The sequence below is a fragment of the Physcomitrium patens genome, chromosome 22 (genome assembly GCF_059467195.1).
Source record: "Physcomitrium patens ecotype Gransden chromosome 22, ASM5946719v1, whole genome shotgun sequence".
NCBI classification, from domain to species: domain Eukaryota; kingdom Viridiplantae; phylum Streptophyta; class Bryopsida; order Funariales; family Funariaceae; genus Physcomitrium; species Physcomitrium patens.
In genome coordinates, this window is record NC_143431.1 from 12,830,500 (window position 1) to 12,846,652 (window position 16,153).

Consider the following 16,153-nt stretch of genomic DNA (forward strand, 5'->3'; position numbering starts at 1 on the left):
TTTTCAATTCAAATAACTCAATATCAAAATCCTATGAAAAACAGCTATGGAAGTTTCAATTTCTTTGTGAGAATGAGAAAGTAAGTTGTTTTAATTACAAAATATATAGTACAGATATTAATTTATGATTGATGTATTGAAGTCATTAAGGATATTTTCAAACAATGATTTTCTAATTTATATTGATCAAGAAAGAAATTTTGCATTCAAATGTATTACTTATACAATCCTTAAATAAAAATAATAATTGATTGGAAAAATTAATAAATAAATAAAACTAACTTCTAGTGGTTGTAACAGCCTAGTATGAAGCATTTAAACTAAGAATTAAATTTCTTTCAAAATAAATGACCAATATTATTTACTGATAAATAAATAATTATACATGACAAGGTTGTTTTGGATGAAAAAGAAGTCATGAGACAACATAAAGATTTTCCTTTCACAACCTTTTCTGAAAGATAGTATATTTGACAAAAAAATTATCATTATCATATAAAAACACTTAAATAATAGTTCTTGCAGCAGATCCAAATTACATTTATGATTATGGTCTCATTGATTCAAAAAAATTCATATCTTATGCTTCTTTGACCGTCCATCCAATCCTTACACTACAATAATAGTAATTTCCAACTCTTACTTAATCACATCTTTGCATATTTTTTAAACATAATGAAGATCTTTTCCATTTTTTTCAATTAGCAAATATGTCTGTAACAATAATCAAAATTACATGAATAAGCAAAAATAGAAGCATACATAAAATTTGTCAAATAAAAACTCTAATCTATTAAAGAAATTATTTGGATCGCTATAGGAAGAGGCTTCAAATAATATAAGCATGGCTAAGAGCATTAATATATCTAATAAAAACTCTAATCTATTAAAGAAATTATTTGGATCGCTATAGGAAGAGGCTTCAAATAATATAAGCATGGCTAAGAGCATTAATATATCTAATAAAAACTCTAATCTATTAAAGAAATTATTTGGATCGCTATAGGAGGAGGCTTCAAATAATATAAGCATGGCTAAGAGCATTAATGTATCTAATAAAAACTCTAATCTTTTAAAGAGCATGGCTAAGAGCATTAAGCATCAAATAAAAACTTTGATCTATTAAAGAAATTATTTAGATGGCTAAGAGCCCACTACTAGAGTCTTACATAAGACCTCTAAAGATATTTTTGTTGTTATTTTATTGCACAAAAGATACTTGGATTGATGGAACATGCATTGGATAATGTATGCACATTCAAAAAGATAAGTTTTATCTAATTTAAGTAATATTATAAATTATTTTATAACTCTAAAAATTTGATATACATATTTGAATTATGATTTTTTTTTTAAATATAGAATTATGAATAATTATTGAGAGTAGAAGTAATAAAAGGTTAGGCACATAGATACTCCTCCATGGGCAAAGCACTACACATGCATGTTTATTACCTTATAATTCCTTTCACTTTCACCAAAAATCTTTGCTATTATTAATGAAGATGCCTAGAATTTATCACAACTAGCTTTCATTATTTTTGCCTCAACAAAAAAAACATTATAATTTAAACTATAGAACTAGTTTAGCATTAACTTCATCAAATCCTTAATGGTAGTATCACACATTAGAATGCATCAACAAGGCTATTTTTTGTTGACGTTTGTGTCAAAAACCAAAGCAAAAGAAACTCTTACTTAGAGCCCTCTCTACTTTGGTTTCTTCCTCATTTACCTATAAACTTGGAGTCTCTAATTTGATCCATTTCTACTAATTAAAATTAAATTTTTCTTATAGATCTAATTTCTAAAACTAAAAGACATCTTTTATAGAACATTATTTTCAATTTGTATCCAAATTAGAGAAGTTGTATGGATTGGAACACAAGGTGAATATCTAAAAAGATCTTTGATTTCTAGATTGTGTATATTTGTTACAAAAATCAAGATGATTTCTTCAATAATCATCTTATTAATCCCATTTTTAATTGATGAAGTATAAATTAAAATCAAATACAAAAGAATCCTATGCTAGTATAGCGATGGTTTAGAACTTGAACATAAAGTTGCATAATGCCTCTAAAATCCTTCAATATGATCATACAAAAAATTAGTAAAAATCCATAAGATTTATCTTATCTATTTTTTATTCCAATAGTTCTTATCATCCAACTAGTACTAACTTATAAGAAGGATGTGGTATTCACTACAATACAAGAGATGGAATATTTTATTATAGTATTTTTTGATAATTTAAATTTACATTCCAAATTTCAAACTTTAATCCTCAAATCTCCTACTTATCCTTCTTTATTTCAAAAATTGAAGTGAAGAGTAATTGAAAAAAAAAGACAAGGTAATGAAATCTCCCTATTTATGAAGAAACAATCAATTAGCATTGTTATCAAGAAAGCAAGCCTCTTTACAAGAACATGGAGTCCTTGATTGCAAGTGGATTGTAAAAAATATAATGTTGTCCAAGTAAACTCATATATATATATATATATATATATATATATAAGTAGCTCAAAGGCTAAGTAAAAATTTTAGATTAATTTCTTTCTTGTATAAAGATGCATCCAAATCTTGGATCTGATTTCAAATTCAAACCTCTCTTTATTAAAATACCTATAATTTACTTATTATTAATCTAATTTAAGCAAAGTTTAGCTCATTGAGCTTAACTCAAGTTATAAACTTCAAATTATTTAAGTCAATAAAAAAAAAATAATAATAAAAGCTAAATCAAAAAATAAAATAAAATAAAATAAAATAAAATATTATTTACTATTGTTGTTGTCTTTAAAATCTCCATCTACAAATTAGCTTGGATCTCCCTCGTTATAGCTCTTCTTCTTGTGTGATAAATCTTATTGAAAATCTAACAACAAGATCCAACTTCTTTTAAAATTTCAAATCAAAAAGAAAAAAATATAGGAAATGGCATAGAAAATTCCAAACCAATTTTGAATTTTGCCGCCTAAAAACTCCAATGACCTCCCTCCTACAAAATTTCATAAATCTCTCTTATCATAGTTTTTCTTCTTGTGTGCTAAAGCTCATTGTAAAGCTAACAAAAAGATCATTCTTTTTTCTAAATCTCAATACAAAAAGATAAAAATTTAGTAAGTAGCATTAAAAATCCTAAATTAGTCTTGAAACTTGCCACCTCAAAATTCTAGTAACTTCCCTCCAATACACTCCTATCTAAGCAAAAAGAGAAAAATTCTTATTCTAATCTTTTTCTAATATCTACCTTGAACTACTATAGAGTTGGATATCTACCCTAAAAGATAGTACTCTCAAATCTTAAATGATCCATTTAAGCCAATAATCTCTTATTCTAAATTTCATTCAAATCTATAAATATATTAGCATTATATTCTTCCTCTCTTATGAATAAAGTTAATTATCTTTAAAATAACTTTAATGCATTTAAATTAAGTATATCATGATATTATCTTTGAATAAGAAATATTCTATTTAATTAAGTCTCTTTAAAATTTAAATGTAGAAGCTTCTAAATTTTTTTTTTATCCTGAAAGATGTAGAGAAGCAACTTCAAATTTTGCCAACAATCTACATGTTCAATTTTAACATCCAAAAATGGTACCTTAGTGTAATGTTAGGAGAAGTTGTGAAAATTTAGATTACCTTCTCCACCAATATTGCACAAATAATTGACAACGTATAAAAGAATTGTTGGGACCAATTTCTTAGGATTTATTCTATACATATAATTCAAAATATAAGTCTATTTCATCATATGAATGGAATATAATATAATAGATCTATTAATAGTAAATTCTTGTAAATAAGAGCATAATATGTCACATCATAGTGCAATTGTAAATTTTTCCAAGAGACAATATGTGCTACTTCAGCAAATCTCAATTTCAATATACTAATATAGAACAGCTTAAAGTGTAAATACATCCTAACTGGGATATATCTTTGAAAGATATAAATCCACTTACAATACTTACAATACATTGAAGAATGGATATTATGCCATTTGTATAAGCAAATGCCTTATACATCATATTTATTAAGATTAATTCTCAAACTAAATCCTTCATCTACATAAGTAAATACTTATCTATTTGGCTACTTACAAAGAAATAACACACCAAAGATAGGAATCTAAAGCAAGCAAAGTCCTCAAGAACCACAACATCAAAACTAATGCTAATAATAATGGATCACATGAGGCAAGCTACCACTTCTACATTAATAATTTCTACTAATCAAACAAAGACTATTTTCAATCACTTCAAGGCTTCTTTCTTGCCTTCCATCTCCATCACTATCTTTTCTACCATCCTTAATTATAATATAGGTAACAATGATCATATATGCTATACCATACTTTAGCAAAAAATACCTTTTTTTGAAGCAAGACAATGATAAATTTCTTTAGCTAATAATGCAAGTTTCAAAAAAAACCTCAACAATATTCAATCTTTTCAAAATCACATTCTTTGACGAACTTATAATTTAGTTCTTCAATTGAGATGCTATCTACTTTTTCCTACTAAAAATTGCATATTTTCTAATTGATAAAAAAATTGGTAATTGAAGATTACTACATAGTAAAGATTTTAATTTTTTAATATTTTTCAACCAAACAATGTGTTGGAATAATGGCCTCTATTTTATTACACCATAATTTCTAATTCATAGCACGTCACTTAGCTCTACTTAAGATTGGATCAACTAAGAGATGCCACTTAAGTTGTTATATTTAAATATCTATTTTCAAATTTAATATAATATTTTAAAATATGAAAGTCTTCTTCAACTTTAAGATAAGAAAAATAAAACAAAAATAACTTTGTTTATATTCAAAAATAGTATAATTTTATCTTGGTGAGGTATTTTTATAAGAACACAAGATGTTGTAAGATCTTTGCAAAAATATGGACTTCTATGGACATTGTAGAAGACATTCACTATAAAATGGTCTTGTTTTCAATCCAACATCTAATCAATTTAGATATAGAACTATAATCCTTCTATCAGCTGCATCAAAATATATTATAAAGGCCTCTAATATTTTGATATGAAGCTATACATAATGGATACTTTGCAATATCAATTCACAAAAAATTGGCCACTTTAATATTTATGCCTTCAATTAAAGCAATGATTGTGCTTCTTTTTTTAACACTATTAGCCTCAAATAACCTCTAACAAAGTTCAAGATCATTGATAGTAATCTAAATATAGTCAAAAATAAGAAAGATTATATTATAAATCCTTCAAAAAACTTAAGCTTAGAAAAACAAACTACTTGGGATAATCTTATCTTTAAGCTAGGACTCAAATGCACCTAGCATTTAGATGATTTTAATCATCACAACTTACTACCATGCTCATGGTCAAATAAATAAAAAGATAATTAATACTATTATTGAAAATTTTGTTGTTGATCTAAGAAAATACAAACTTCTTATTATAGGAATCTTTATTGCTTATGTATGTTTTAGTTATCAACCAAATCCTCACTTGCACCTAATTTGACCTATCTCACTTTGAACTCTTATAATTCAATGTAAAATCAATAGAATGATTTAAAAACTTTTTCTATAGATTTTTTTAAAAAATTATATTCTAATTTTTAACTTGATTAATTATTTAAATTATTTATAGCAAAAAAATATCCTAAGCTAATTTTTAGGTCACTACTTATTCCTCACAATTCTACATTTAATTATTTTTATATGCATATATCTTAAATAAAATGTCATAATATCTTAAAAATTGGTGATCAGATTTTTGACTTCAAAAAATAACTACTCTCTAAGTCTCATAATAATAACTCTCATAAACACCAAGTTATGACCCCTCAAAGTTATTATCTTTGACTTAGAAACTTGCTAAATTCCTTTTGCTTTAGTACTTTGCTTTTCCTTGACTTGATAAGTTAATGCTTTCAAACTTTGCACACAAGTGGATACACTTTTTTTAAATAATTTCCTAAAAGCTCGCCTTTATCAAAGACTCCAATCAATCATAGTAGATTAAAAATCAAGACCTAAATTTTGTCTTTTTTTATTAAACAAGACAAACAAAAAATACAATAATTATAACAACTCCCTCTTTGTGTTTCTCTTCCTTCCTATAAGATATCTTGATACCTCAAAAATATCATCAAGATGTCTCTTTAGTGAGAGTCTACCACATAAAATCCATCCAAGTTTTTGTTCATGTACTTGTTTTAATTCACATACATATCAATATTACATTAAAAATTAGCCTTGGTCATAACAAGGAAAAGCACACATCTTCAAAAGATTTAGCGTTCTTTCAAATCACTTATCAATTTACCTAAAAATCATATATCTTAAAACTAATGAAACCAAATAATTGTTTGGCTTCAATACAACTTTTTTAGAAGATCCATTATTTATTATTCAATTTCAATAACATTGAAATATTAAGTTGAAGCTCTAGCCAAGAATTGCTAGCTACTCCAAATGGCTAGTACAAATCCTTGAGCGCCTCAAGCATCTATATATTAACACTTGGTACTCAATAGGATTAAATAGAATGATTAATGAACATGGTATTTGAAAAAGCATCATTTTATGCTGAGACAGCAAGTTGGTGCATGAGATAACCTGTCAATGCCTTCAAGACTAGGGTGGACATTGACTTATTGAATATATGATTGCAGATGCATTCAATATTTTTTAACAGATGAAAACATACATGTGAGCATGAGCTGATGGACGGTGAGGCAAGATTATAATCAAGCAATCACTCACGATTACTCAAAATGAGCACTGTATATACATTAATCTAGCGGAATCGTAGTCTGCAGAAAACATAGATATCATCCCTTCCATACAAACTTCAATGTCTTCAGTGATCTACAACCATCAGAATAATGGTCGTTTACACAAAAATAACCCATACTTCGTATGCAAGCGTCGTTAGAAAAAGTCGCCGTAAGAAAACATATGTTATGATCAATTCTCACCGATAGAGATCATCCTCCTAAATATTTTTGCAATAACCATTACTATCTTGATGGCCAACAATTTACTGCCAAAAATACTAATCACAACATACGGGGTTGACGAGAATACCGTAGTCCCCAACAAATCCTTAATTACACTGATGCCAAGTTGTGCCCCTATTTCTTGCGCTTTGCTGCCGATGTTGCTTTTTGCTCTTGTGATTTCTTGGATGATGTAGGTGTCTTAGCTTGGCTAGCTTTTGTTGTACCCCTCCCACGACCTCTTCCTGCTCCTAATGCATCCAGAGATGAAAATCAAGGTAAGTGTGCTTAAAAAATGAGGCGCCAAGACGATCTAGTGCCGTGGCCAATTAAAGTTATAATTTTAGAACATTTTGACGTGCCATGCAAATATGAAGGACATACCATTACAGAGCACACATGGACGCATGGCCAAATAAAATGTAAAGAAGATAATACACACCTGGTTTTGATTTTGGATCTAGTGTCACAGTCATTCCTGGTCTTGATTGAGTCAGCAAGGCTGTACAAAACATCAACAGGATGGTATCGGAATTACTAATTCACTCAGTTCTATCACGTGAGAGCACTGGCTTAAAATTGAATCACCACTGTCAATGCGAATCACCACAATGTACCGCAAAACTGAATCATTAAGCCAGCAACCCACAAACCCAAAGGGTAGAACGAGTTCCAAAACATTCAAAAGGAGAAGGTACGTCGGAGAAATAAACCTAATGACTTTTCGTCCGCTCCCTCCTCATCCTCGTCCTCACCATCATTGTCTTCATTTACTGTCACATGTCACAGATTTAACATAGGTTAGAAACCAAAAATCTAGAAATAGAAGATCGTTGCGAATTCCTAAAAAAAAACACGAGTACTTTTCACACCAAAATTTGAAAGCACGGCATGCATGTACATGCATATACTACTGGTGACAAGGAAGTTTTAATTGGCAAACCATCGTCAATGGCATCTTCAAGAGCTTCCAAGCTTTCTTCATCCTCAGCTGCCATAAAGTTCATGCGTGCAGGCTTTTTGGCAGCCTTTTTGGTACCAGGTAAAGACATAACTGGTAGCAAGTCTGCAGATCGTACGCGACGATCACTCAATCGCTGTTTGTAGGTTTTCGTGAGAGCAGTTTTGGTGGCACCTGGCACACCTTCAAGTAGTCCCTCTCCACCCTGCACGTAATATCCATGATAAAGTTACTCTGAAGAAAGTAATATTCCATGAAATAGAAGAAATTCATACTTGAGCATAGTTCTTAGCAATCCCCTCCACCAAATCCCAAATGGCTTGAAAGAAAACGATGCGTCCAGGATACGACTGCAGGCGCAATGGTCTCTTTTATCAATTAAAAGACAAAAGATAAAACCCACTTTGACGTCGTGTTCTACATCTGAGAAGACAAGACTTAAGCTACAAATCCATACCTTCAATGTAGACATACTAACAATAGTATCCATATCTTCTTGGTCCAGTGAATACTCTTCCAACAGATCTACCACTTGCTGCACTGCCTCATCCTGCCATACATATTCTCACAGCCAACATATTATAACCACTGCAAATGATTCGTTATGAGACGGAGAAAAAAAAAAATGTCATTTAAAGAGTTGGAAAGCAGAACTAGACAATCTATGTCTGTGATTATAGCGCGAAACGGCACCACAGCTCAACAAAATGAAGAACAATATATGTTGAAGATTCAAGAATAACTCCCACAAAGCTGGATGAATTAGTTGGTGATCAGGCATAGAAGCCACACTAGACACAAATACCAAGCCTAAGAAACATCTCCTTGTTGAAATCCAATACATGATTATTAGCCAGGTAAACTCTTGAAAAAGAAAAGGTGCTGCGAAGATAATTATTGAACAGAGAAACCATATTTACCTTCGGCAAGGTGTGCAGAGGCTGAGTCAGATGCATCGAGAGGAGAGGCAAGTAGTCTAATCGAACAGCCTCTCTGCATCAAACAGTTACAGGATGGAGCTTAGAGATCCACATTATCAATAAGCAGAGTAAAATTAACCGTTCTACATACAGTAGAATTGTACTTTCTTACCCCATAACCGTACGGTGTCATGTTAATGAAAATTAATATTATCGCGCAAATACAGTAAGAATAAAGTAAGAATAGTGATACACAACCATTAGAAAGTTTGCTTGAATTGATGATAAAGAAGGGATAAGTTTGTAAGTGTACCTGGTGGGTTCGCATATTCGAGAAGCCAGCATATGGACATGAACATCCTCAAGGAGACGAGTTTTTTTGCCAAACGTTGAGTTCTTTCCAAGCCATCCTCCAAATCTATTGAAGTTACGTTCACCCTGCATTTAGTTTCAATTCGGTCATACATGTGTTCACTAACAAAGAGAAGCAACCACCGGTATTTGAGTGTAAGTGGGATGTCAGGAATTCTGACGTCAGCATCCTTTTCCATATGATGCGTGGAATATAAACAACTGAATACGCATGACCATTAAATTACAAGTAAATATTTGCTTCGCCATACCTGCACCAGCACCTCTCGCCGGCCATGTATATATGCAGCCCTAACAGCCCCCGTTACCACACCCACACATTCAGGAATTTAACTCGGCGAACCGAAAATATTTTCAATACATTACATGAAATCTAAGCTTGTCTACCTGCACATCGACGAGGCCGAATGCTTCCACATAAATCGCGAGAATTACCCACTAAGTAGCACAAGAAAGTGAAATATAAGCTGGCAAATTACTGACACAGATAGCATGGAAGTCCTATCTCACATGGTTCACTTCAATTTTGAATCAAATTATTGAATCCCCTTGCACTTGAGCCTTGAATAACAAACATGGATGCCAAACCCAAAATCTGTACGTACAGAAAAGAAGTGCGGAATAGGAGGTTGAGGTGTACATACGGGATAACGGAAGACATAAATGCACCCATCTGAGCATGCTGCCACTGTCGAAATCTATGAATTTGAACATTTACTATGTCACCTTCTGCTATGCTCAAGGCAGTCCGCGCTATGGCATCCATACGAGCAGTCCCGCTATCATCCCGGCCACCGGGCCCACAATAATTCAAGTAATTCTCCTGAAATTCACACGGAAAATCAATGCACGTTTGAATTCAGAAAGTAAATACGCAAACAACGAAAGGGTAATCCAACTATTCCTGGATACCAAACCACCATTCCGTAGAAGCTGCTTTAGTTCCAATCCAAGGATATTAATTGCAACAAACTGGACAGAATCCAGTACGATGTAAACCTCAATCAGAAAAAGAAAAGAACAAAACAAAATAAAACAAATCAAAAAAACTTCACTCTGCATAATAAGCAACAATGGAACATCTATTTTAAGCGTACAGCATTTATACTATTTAGAGTCTTCGATTTAGGAGTGAGTACGGCAGCTAAGTAATAGAAGAGATTCCAAATTAGGTAAATGATACCGCTGGGAATAAGATAGGACACCTGCACGAGGAGAGGCACAAGGTCCATATCTGACATTGCTGCATCGATACGCTCATCCATTCGTAAACGTCCTCCCTCAAATCCTAATAACCTAAAGCAAAAATTGATTATAAGTCTCATGTCTCGTCCTATGAGTGCTCCATACACAATATGAAATACTTCTTCATAAATTCATATTCAACTCATCTTTCTTGTATTGCAAACTACCTCTTCTTGCACACATTCAACTTTCCATTCAAGTCCAAGAAACATTAAGAGAATCGAATATAGAATCAATTTTATCAATAGAGCTGAATGGTATACAGAAAAGATTATAAGATAATTATATGTGTAGTGTCTTGATACCAGCATTACTATTGCATCATCTAAACAAAGGAAGGACTGACAAGCAGGAGATACTGACTTGTCAACAGCTGAGAAAGGAGTAACATCCTCATCTTTTGCACTAGCCATGAGCCTTGTCCGCACATCTGAATACTTGAGACTCCTTGACCTTAGGCTCATATACTGTAACTGATTCAGAGCCATTCTCATGTCTCCATTCACCCTCTCTGAAAGCTCCTCCAAAGCTAACTGCACATCATTTCTTTTTCAGTCCTCCTAACATGTTCATCAATATGAACCATTTTTTCCATACAACCCATTGCACATACTAAAATTTAAAACGCTTGTAGTTTGCCAAAAGAATTCCTGTCCGCTAGCAACAAGATTGAAAAGAGGGCATCTCCAGAACTAGGCCTATCAGCATTCTAAGTGTAAGCGAAGGTACATATGCTTCAGATTAATCTTGACAACGACATTTGTTATCATCAGATGCAATATTATGTCAGACCAAGTTTTAACCTAGAGAAATAAGATACTTATCATCCTCATTCATGATGCGAGAAAGTACAAAATGCTGCAGTGGAGCTGAAGGAATGCACGTGGGTGAACTTTAGAATCGATTGATGTAATTCTAGGACCTCACAAAACTTACATCGTCAACTTCAAGTCCTTCAGATTTGGCAATTTGTTGCAACCTCTTGGCCATCTGAAATAGAAATACAAATAGATTAACTGTCAATTTTTTTGTGAATTACTGAAATTGATTTTCATTCTTCGATAGAAATTACGTGTGACAATGAATTCTTCAATGTTCAGCATCTAGAAATGAAATCTTGCAACACAACTTCTGAGAATTGGCAGTACCTGTTGTTTCGTTGGCTTTCTGAACGGTAAAGGCAGGCAATAGTTTATAAGGCTCTTTAACTTTTGACTGTACTTGTCATTGCAAATGCAGATAATAGGAATGTGGCTGGATTTAATGCTTAAAATAAGATCTGCTACTCCACCGCGATCACCACCCGACATACCATCCACTTCATCCATAATCAACACAGCCTTTCTGCGCACAGCACAGCACCAGTCACAAACTCTAGGACAACAGAATAGTTGTTCCAAAAATTCAGCACATAAAGTACAGAGGAACAGTAAGAATAAAGGGAAAACCAACAAAAAAAAAAATGTTTAATAGAAGAAGAAGACCACACTTATAAGCTTTAGAAGAAACCCAACCATTCCTTTCACCAAGAAACCCCACAGAATGAATGTTGTTTACCTCTCGCTTTTGCTGCCAAAACCCAATGACCTATTGCTTATCATTTCTTTTATGGTATTACTGGTTTTACCCCCTATACCGTTCTTTACATTGGAATCGGACTTTCCACGAGTGTCACTAGCATTTACCTGTTGCATAGACAAACATGACAAAGCAATTACTAATTTTATCTGACATAATTACATACAGAAGTGCATTTCTGAATGATATTGTTCATCAAGCGAGAGCAGTAAAAGCAACATGTTTCACCTAGTTTGTAACAAGAAGCTACTAGGAAAGTCCAAACATGCAGCATAAATCATAAATACCTCCAGAGCTTCGTAACCTAGTAGATCACAAACAAGACGCGCGGTTGTTGTCTTCCCAATCCCCGGCGGCCCACTAAGTAGCACAGCCTTCTTTTGAGAAGTACTGCTGCTTCCTTTCTTTCCCTTCACTGCATTTCCATGATGCTTCTCCCATTGTACGAGCCAGTCTTGAACTTGTTTCACCTATCATCAAATAACTATGAACAAAATATGGCGTGATTTTGACAAAGACCAGCACACACAAGAGGGGGGGAGGGGGGGGGGACCTTATAAAAACAATCAGTATTCGGTCAGTAAACAATCAGGATGCTTACTGATTACCAGAGACAGAGGGAACGCCCAAAGATACTTGACAACTCTAGACAACTCATACAAGTGAAACTGGCCCAATGGGATAAAGGTGAGATACCGTTGACAGTGAAGGGTGACATGGACTGCAACCAAATTCTTTTCTTTCAAAACCTGCTAACTAAAGCAGTCATCTGGCCACCTTCAAAACAGACCTAGAAGAGCAAGATGGACCGGGTTTTCCGGATCGAAAGATGGAGTTGAGATAAGTTACAATTGACTGGTTGCCGATGATGTCATTGATAGATTGTGGTCGATGTTTGTAAGGCCATGACTCTGTGCCAGATGCTATTGACTTTTCATTGCCCACTGATGATGAAGTTCCATTTGCAATCTTGCCCTTCACGTTCCTAACATCGTCTGTCTTTGGTATTATTGGTTTTATCACTTCAGCAGCTAAGACAACGAAACAATAAGGCCTCAGGGTGCAGTAGAATACAACTTTTATCGTTCCGTATTCACGTCAGACCAAGGAACCAAGAAAAAGAAAAGCGACAATGGCATAATTCAAAGCCACCAATATATTAGCGATTGGATGGAAATTATGTCAAATAGAACTAGCTACACTATGTACATCAGCTACTACAGACCTTTCTGAGGTTGAGCTGGCTCTGATGGACGAGGTGCCTGAGATGAGGTTGCTGCAGCCTTTGGCTTAGTTTTGCGAATCATCTCGAACAAGCCGTCTTCAGTAATAAACTTCACCCTGCGCATTCAACAGGTACTCAAAATCAATAATTCTCCACTTAGCCAGGCACCGAGGTTTCAAAAGAGGCACGACATACATTGAGGAAGTCGGCTATCACAGAGAGCTGACCCGAGCTCCTTCGCCTTCTGTGATTTGCGACCCCCGATATCTTCATCCGCTAACAAATAGTCCTGACACCATCAAAATACTGACATTACAGATTCTTCCATTACAGTCAAATACAAACGTGATGTCTGGTGGCAGAATGAACACTTAGTGAAAGAACACAGAAAACTGTGTCTTCACAAGACAAAATCTAGTGGAAATAAGGCTCATTAAAAAAATAGAAATGTAAAAATACGCACTGTTTTCTTGCTGACAGAGCCTGTGACGCGCCCACCATGAGATTTTATCAGGTGCTCGGCTTCCTCTCTCTCTAAACTGGCGAGTAACATCAAAAAGAGAAAACAATCAACCACCCAAATGCCGAACAGACATGTATGGGTAATAACAAATAAAGTAGCAAACGACATCACATCCAGAGCTCAGGATTCAATGAAAAAACCTTACATACCTATCCAGAGTCCCACTGATAACAAAGGTTAAGTTCGCCAAAGCATCGTCTGCGCCTTGGGGAACCTCCTGCTCACCACATTTTGAGCATCAGAAGAAGCATAATACTAAAACATCACATTATCAAGTTCCCCTACACCCTTACCTGACAGTCAGTTTATATATTCAGGAGGCTACAAAATTTCAAATTAAAAGAAAAATCCTCTCAGAAGGGTTGAAATCAGACGCCTCATAAAAAATATGTTGAAGTGGCAGATGTGAGAAAATTTAAAACACCTTTTCCCCTTTGTGAGGAGGAGCCTCTCTGGCGCCAAAATTGAAACCACCCCTTCCGCCTCCTCCTCCACGACCTCTTCCAGCAGGCGCTGGTTTGGAATCAGCTTGTGATGCAGAAGGTCCCCCTCCACCCCTTCCTCCTCGACCGGAAGGCTTCTTTGGAGAAGATTCGAGATCCTCATCTACAGATGTACTAGCACCAGGTGTATCACTATTACCTCTTCCTCTACCCCTACCTCGCCCTCCTGTGGATGTTTTAGCAGGAGGAGCATCAATATCCATGTCGTCAGTTACCTTGACATTTGATTCTCCTCTCCCCCTCCCTCTTCCTCTTCCCCTTCCCCTCCCCGCTGACGACAATTTCTCATCGCTTACCTCCACATTTCGTATCTTTTTGGTGGGAGGCTTGTCGAATTCATCATCTTCGGAGCCCGAATCAACACCCTTAAACCTTTTACTGGACCCAGCACTGGCCTTTACCGACAGTGGCTTGCTTTCTTCTTTACGGTCTTTATCCTGACTTGCTGGAGAGGAGCTTGGAAAGAACTTGCTGGTGGAGTTATATCTACCCGTAGTCCCATTCTTCTCCCCACCTTTGCTAGTGTCCTGAAAAAATTGACCAGCAGAAATTCATAGTTAGAAACCTAGCTCAAATCAAATGTGCAGAAAAGCGATCAAATCCACCACGGGCGAGGTGAGAGCTCACAGTATTGTTGGAGACTGCACATTACCAAGACAGAAATTGAGAGATGTACTCACATTGCTTGCAGGCGTTGCAGCTGGGGTAGACTTGGCAGGCTGCTTCATGAACCATTTCCGTATGTCACCCGATGCCATTGCTTCGAAACCTCGAACTAAAGTCTGTTCCCCCAACTTATGGCGTCGTCCAACCACCTACCTCAAACCTAAAGTTTTGGAAACACACGAACGAATATCTGTGTTAAGGCTGCTACCGTAAAAGAAAACGCACGTCCATGTACGCTATATATACAAATGATCTGACATAAACTGAAATTAAAAACCGCCACATGAATATTTTCGTCAAAAAAATCTCAAAATGCACTTGATTTCAAGAAATGAAATCGATCAATCCATCCGCCCAAAAAAAAAAAAATACCGTATACCGCGAAGTAAAAGACACTCCTCAGAGCGTAAAGAGACATATCAATCAAATTCTTGGAACGTTGCGAGCATTAGTGCAGGAAAGCATTGTAACACAAGCTGAGCCAAGCTGCAATTCCATCACTACCGCCAAAAAATATTCATTTTAGCAACCTAAACACAAGCGACGTCATGAAATAACAGTGACCAAGAAACCCTTGCTGAAAGCCAGAGAACTCACCAGTTGCCAGTGAGATTAAAGTAGATGATGTTGGAGTCGCCAAAACCAATGGACTCGAAAGGTACAAACAAGCAAGGACTAGTTTCCGCAAGCAAAGTTCAAATCCACATCCAAGTTGCTCCCGCCAAAGTGGTGTAGACCAGCGTTGAAGACCATGGCGTAACAATTAATGTCGGACTTGGTAGCGACAATGGTCCCAGATTTCATCTAGCCCCGGTCCTTGCAAGACGCACCTCGCACAATGGCCGCGACTCGACTCAACTCAACCAAGTCCAATCAACAACACTACCTAATATTATTTCTAAGGGAGACTTTCGTGATGCTGCATCGTTCGGATTTGCGGAAAATGCGTCGGGCAGAGGCGATGGCGAGTCAGGCCACAGCGCGACACAGGGGAAGTAGAAACGCGGGGCGGGGATGTGGCGCCCGCAGCTTGTTGAGGTTTCAAAAGCTGTGGTCTGCGTTGCCGAAGGAAGGGCTTCGAGGGCAAACCAGCAGCTTCCGCTAGAAGCGAGAACGAATGCTTGCGCATGGATCCCGATATTCCACGCTGTCCG

The 16,153-nt window shown here is 35.1% G+C and overlaps 1 protein-coding gene across 1 annotated transcript; it reads right to left on the bottom strand.

Moving 5' to 3' along the window:
* Positions 1-6,748: 6,748 nt before the first annotated feature.
* Positions 6,749-16,043, bottom strand: LOC112275181 (replication factor C subunit 1). The gene is made up of 23 exons (XM_024505298.3): positions 15,597-16,043; positions 15,014-15,159; positions 14,255-14,860; positions 13,980-14,047; positions 13,771-13,846; positions 13,535-13,596; positions 13,308-13,423; positions 12,932-13,113; positions 12,370-12,552; positions 12,062-12,189; positions 11,653-11,848; positions 11,441-11,494; positions 10,868-11,037; positions 10,465-10,555; positions 9,904-10,082; positions 9,511-9,550; positions 9,201-9,325; positions 8,888-8,960; positions 8,425-8,517; positions 7,950-8,172; positions 7,720-7,779; positions 7,449-7,508; positions 6,749-7,257 (listed from the first exon to the last, which is right to left on the bottom strand). The coding sequence occupies exons 2-23, from the start codon at positions 15,089-15,091 to the stop codon at positions 7,142-7,144; spliced, it is 2,979 nt and encodes a 992-aa protein (XP_024361066.1). The 5' UTR covers positions 15,092-15,159; positions 15,597-16,043; the 3' UTR covers positions 6,749-7,141.
* Between the last annotated feature and the right edge of the window lie 110 nt (positions 16,044-16,153).